Here is a 4,903-nt window from a genome sequence, read left to right on the forward strand (position 1 = left end):
TATTTGGTGGAAGATTATATGTTCAGATCCATTATGCTATTTAATATCCCTCTGATCTTGAGCATGAATATTATATGTGAGTGGCTGCCTTTGTTCTTGAGGCCACGGGAGAAGTCATCTTGCAAGTAATGATGTGAATTTGATATTTGCTCGATATTTTGATGATATGTTTGTTGTGATTCCCTTAGTGGTGTTATGTGAACTTCAACTACATGACACTTCACCATCTTTGGGCCTAAGGGAATGCATTGTGGAGTAGTTATTAGATGATGGGTTGCTAGAGTGACAGAAGCTTAAACCCTAGTTTATGCGCTATTCCGTAAGGGGCTGATTTGGATCCATATGTTTAATGCTATGGCTAGATTTTATCTTAATACTTCTTTCGTAGTTGCGGATGCTTGCGAGGGGGTTAATCATAAGTGGGAGGCTTGTTCAAGTAAGAACAACACCCAAGCACCGGTTCACCCACATACCAAATTATCAAAGTAGCGAACGCGCGCGAATCAAACCAACATGATGAAAGTGACTAGATGAAATTCCTGTGTGCCCTCAAGAACACTTTACTTATTATCTAAGACCGTTCCGGCCTGTCCTTTGTCATCAAAAGGATTAGGCTACATTGATGCACTTATTGTTACTGTTGTTACTTATTACAAATTATCTTGCTATCAAACTACCTGTTGCCGAAAATTTCAGTGCTTGTAGAAATTACCTTGCTGAAAACCACTTGTCATTTCCTTCTACTCCTCGTTTGGTTCGACACTCTTACTTATCCAAAGGACTATGATTGATCCCCTATACTTGTGGGTCATCAAGTGGTTGTGCTGCCGGTCACTGACTGAGGCAGAGTCGAAGGCTCAAGGGCTCCGGAGGCTCAAGGCCAAGCAGCTCCGGCTCGGCATTGAGCAATCCGAGGGGGAGGCGACGGAGGCAGCGAGGGAGGCAGCAAAGGAGGCAAAGCTCAAGCGCCAACAAGACCACTTGTCTGGCGCTTGCAAGGTTTCATCGTCATCTCCGATTCCTCCTCCTTCGACGGGTCCGACGGCTTCGACGTGGACCCACCTCCTACCTCGGACTCCTACAGCTGCGCCTACGACCGGAAGGGCAAAGGGCCAGCGAGGAAGTGGTGAAGATCCATCTTGATTTCAAGTTTTCAGTTGTAGTTTGAACTTGTCTGGCGTATTATGTATATTATGTGAACTTTGGCTATCTTTCGATGATCCGGCTGTGATCTTTTGATGAACCAATTGTGCATTTGTATGTCCGCTCATGATTTACATAGTATTTATCAACATTGCATGATTTAGTATGAAAACAGGGGACTGAATATGAGATATTTGGGTGTGGAGACACGGACATAGGGAGTGCCCGGTCATTGCCTGCGGACGAGCACGTCCGCGGGCATTTGAGGAGCCTGATTTGCTGAGTCTGGCTGTAGATGCTCTAATGTGGATAGCCAACTTACCATAGGTCAAGATGGCAATGGGGCCCCAAAACCCGCGTCCGCGTGGGTTTTTACCCTATTGGGGGATGGGGATGGGTATCTTTTCATCCCTGCGGGGCTGTTTTTGGGCACATTATACAACCCGACACGTTTCGTGGGTCTACACCCATTTCGGTAGTCCCCGAGTCCGAAACCCGGCAATACCCGCGGAACTACATTTGTGAACCAAGAATTCTATTTTAGAACTTGTGTAATTGGACATCTTGTTGAACCATGTATGACTCAAATCTGATCATCTTTGTTGCTGAAATGTGGTATCGTGCTGCTGAAATACACTCTATATAGCTGTTGAACCATCCACTATTGTTTTTTGTTGAAATTTGCTCAAGTTATGCCGCTGAAATGTTATTCTTTGTCGCCACTATGTTTGTTTAAATATTTTGATTTTCTCGTGGGTTCCCGGTGGGTTCCCCGAAACCCGATGGGTTTAGAGGACGGGCGGAAAACTAGCCCCGCGTACGGTGATGGGAACGGGAACGGGGACGGTTTTATGATTTTCTTGCGGGGATGGGTTTGGGAAGGCAAAACCTGATGGTTTTCGTCCCCATTGCCATCTTGAACCATAGGTAGGTGTACACTTTCTTTTCCTTTGCTCTTTCTGTTTGTAACAGTGCTTTTTTTTAACCTCATGTTCCCTGTTTGTTAATTATTAATAAAAGATTATGGGACCATTGCCTCACAGTACATATATTCAAAGAAAACTACTGCGTATTAATAATGGTGTAAAAGGACCTTATATACAAAAGAGAAGATAATATACCAACCCACGTTGTTGAAGTTAGCACTAACCATGGGTAACGAAAGCCCTAAACCCTAGTTAACAACTAAACAATTGCACAGCCAGCCAACTCAGCCATATAAAAAGCCAACACCACCACCTAATGCTACGTACACGGTGGCATCTCTAACCTTGAGGAGCTGAGGTGCTTTTGGATTTCTAGCTAGCAGCACGTAGGTACGAACGTCGTCAGTGGTCGTACGCAGTCGCCATGAACGGCAAGAGCAAGACGAGCAAGAGCACGCCACTGCTGGGCAAGTACGAGCTCGGGCGACTGCTCGGCCGCGGCACGTTCGCCAAGGTCTACCTCGCGCACCCGCTCACTGGCGGTGAGCCAGTGGCAGTGAAGGTGATCGACAAGGCGGAGGTGATGGGTATGGAGGGCATGGCGCCTCGCGTGCTCCGGGAAGTGGTGGCCATGCGCCGGCTTCGCCACCCGGGCGTGCTCCGCCTCCACGAGGTGCTCGCCACCCGCTCCAGGATCTACCTCGTCATGGAGCTAGCCCCCCGCGGCGACCTCCAGTCCATGCTCGCCGCTCTGCCAAACCGCCGCTTTTCGGAGAAGGCCGCGCGGCGCGTGTTCGTGCAGCTCACGGCCGCGCTCGCCCACTGCCACGCGCGCGGCGTGACGCACCGCGACGTCAAGCCGCAGAACGTCCTCCTCGACAGCGCCGGCAACCTTAAGGTGTCCGACTTCGGCCTATCGGCGCTCCCAGACACGCTCCGGGACGACGGCCGCCTCCACACCGCCTGCGGCACGCCGGCCTATGCCGCGCCGGAGGTGCTCCGCCACACATCATACGACGGCGCCAAGGCCGACGCGTGGTCCTGCGGCGTCATGCTCTTCGTCCTCCTCGCCGGACGCCTGCCCTTCGACGACGCGAACATTCCTGATATGTGCCGGAAGGCGCACCGCCGTGAGTACGAGGTCCCGCCTTGGGTGTCCCCGCCGGCGCGCCGCCTGGTGCACCGCCTGCTCGACCCGAACCCGGCGACCCGCGTCTCCGTGGAGGCTCTGGCGGCGACGCACCCATGGTTCGTCAAGCGCTCCCTCAGCCTCGACTCGCAGCTCGACGGCCTCCTTGACGGCCAGCCAGAGCGCGCGCTGGCGTTCCGGGCGCCGGCGGTGAACGCATTCGACATCATATCCATGTCGCAAGGGCTCGACCTGTCCGGGCTGTTCGGCGGGAGCAAGAGCAGGGAGAAGCGGTTCATGACGACAGCGTCGCCGGAGCAGACGCTGGAGCAGCTCAGCCGGGCGAGCGGGAAGCTCGGGTACGTCGTGGTGGGGAAGAAAGGAGTGGGGTGCCAGCGCCGTCCTCCAGCAGGGAGGCCGGCAATATCAGTGGAGATTTCGGAGCTGGTGCCGCCACTAATGCTCGTCGAGATGCGGCTGGAGATGGACGACGGCGACGGCGAGGTTCAAGTGTTTGGTTGGGACCAGTTGAGGGTGGAGCTAGGGGATGTAGTAAGAGCTTGGCATAGCTGTGAAGATTTGGAACAAGCTCAGTAACTTTCTTATTCAGAAGAAGTTATTTTGCAGCTTAGCTAGTTAATGGAGGTGTAAAAAGGTACTCTAAAATGTCAATATATGTGAATCTAGCTTGTTTGTTTTTTTACTTGTTTTCTGTTTTGAATATTTCACTGTACACTGCTATATGTAAGTTCCATTTGTATACAAGAAAAGATAGGGTAAGTTTTTTGGCAACAATCTGAATGTGTTGAGCAAGTAAAGACGGTGCAAAAGATCGAAGAGATTGAAACAAAGTTCTATGTATGTTCAGCTCTGTAAGCAGCACACTGTAGATCAATGAGAAGTTAGCCCACAATAACCGACGAATAATCAGAATTTAGCCCATAAGTGTGTGCTCTTGATATACTACTATGCCTTTTGCGTATCAGTTAACTGGAAGGCAACTGATCAAGTTTAAAAAAATGAAAGGCATGATGTTCACCAAAATTCTGGTAAATAGTAACTCTAAAAAAATACTATTATACAGTTTATACTTCATGTATATGCCATACCTCGTTTTTGTTTAGTAAAAGGCACAATATTACTAACTAACAAAATACTTGTAAAAAGAAGTTTCTACTCTAATTAACAAGACCGCGGTCAAAATCAGGCATTTCTAATTACTCTGATTAGACAGCCTCTTAATCATTTCACAACATTGACAGCACTCGCGCGACAGTTTAGCCGCTACCCCTGAATAATCAGCACACTCGAGCATTTTTCACAACACCAAGAGACATCTATTTATGGTATCTGAATTGTTATGTTTATCATTATAGAATTTGACAAATGAGTGAACGTACAATGATACACGCACCTTTTGCTTTGATTAGTGCTATCAAGATAACGAAACTGTAGTAACAGACAGACACAGAAGCAGTGACATGTTTGGCTCACCTGTGGCTGGCCTGCTAGCACAGAAATGATAGCTCGTGTTTCAGCCTCAGATCCGTCGAGCCAGGGCTCCTGTCTGCTCTGTTATGTTCATAGCAGAGCAGACTAGTTGCCATTTTTTAGCCCAGCAACTCAACCTCTATGTCTCTATCCTATTATTTTCCAAGAAATTTTTTTCTTGAATTTGAATGAGATAAGTGCGCGGAGAAAAATA

General features: G+C 48.9%; 1 protein-coding gene across 1 annotated transcript; it reads left to right on the forward strand.

Annotated features, from left to right (window-relative positions):
* The first annotated feature begins 2,478 nt into the window (after positions 1–2,478).
* LOC119299298 (CBL-interacting protein kinase 4-like) lies at positions 2,479–4,119 on the forward strand. The gene has a single exon (XM_037576536.1). The coding sequence runs from the start codon at positions 2,494–2,496 to the stop codon at positions 3,793–3,795; it is 1,302 nt and encodes a 433-aa protein (XP_037432433.1). The 5' UTR covers positions 2,479–2,493; the 3' UTR covers positions 3,796–4,119.
* The last annotated feature ends 784 nt before the right edge of the window (positions 4,120–4,903 follow it).

Source organism: Triticum dicoccoides, chromosome 5A, assembly GCF_002162155.2.
Source record: "Triticum dicoccoides isolate Atlit2015 ecotype Zavitan chromosome 5A, WEW_v2.0, whole genome shotgun sequence".
In the NCBI taxonomy this organism is placed as follows: Eukaryota; Viridiplantae; Streptophyta; class Magnoliopsida; order Poales; family Poaceae; genus Triticum; species Triticum dicoccoides.

Coding starts and splice junctions, on each gene's coding strand:
- LOC119299298 (XM_037576536.1), top strand. CDS start 2,494: ATGAACGGCAAGAGCAAGACGAGCAAGAGCACGCCACTGCTGGGCAAG.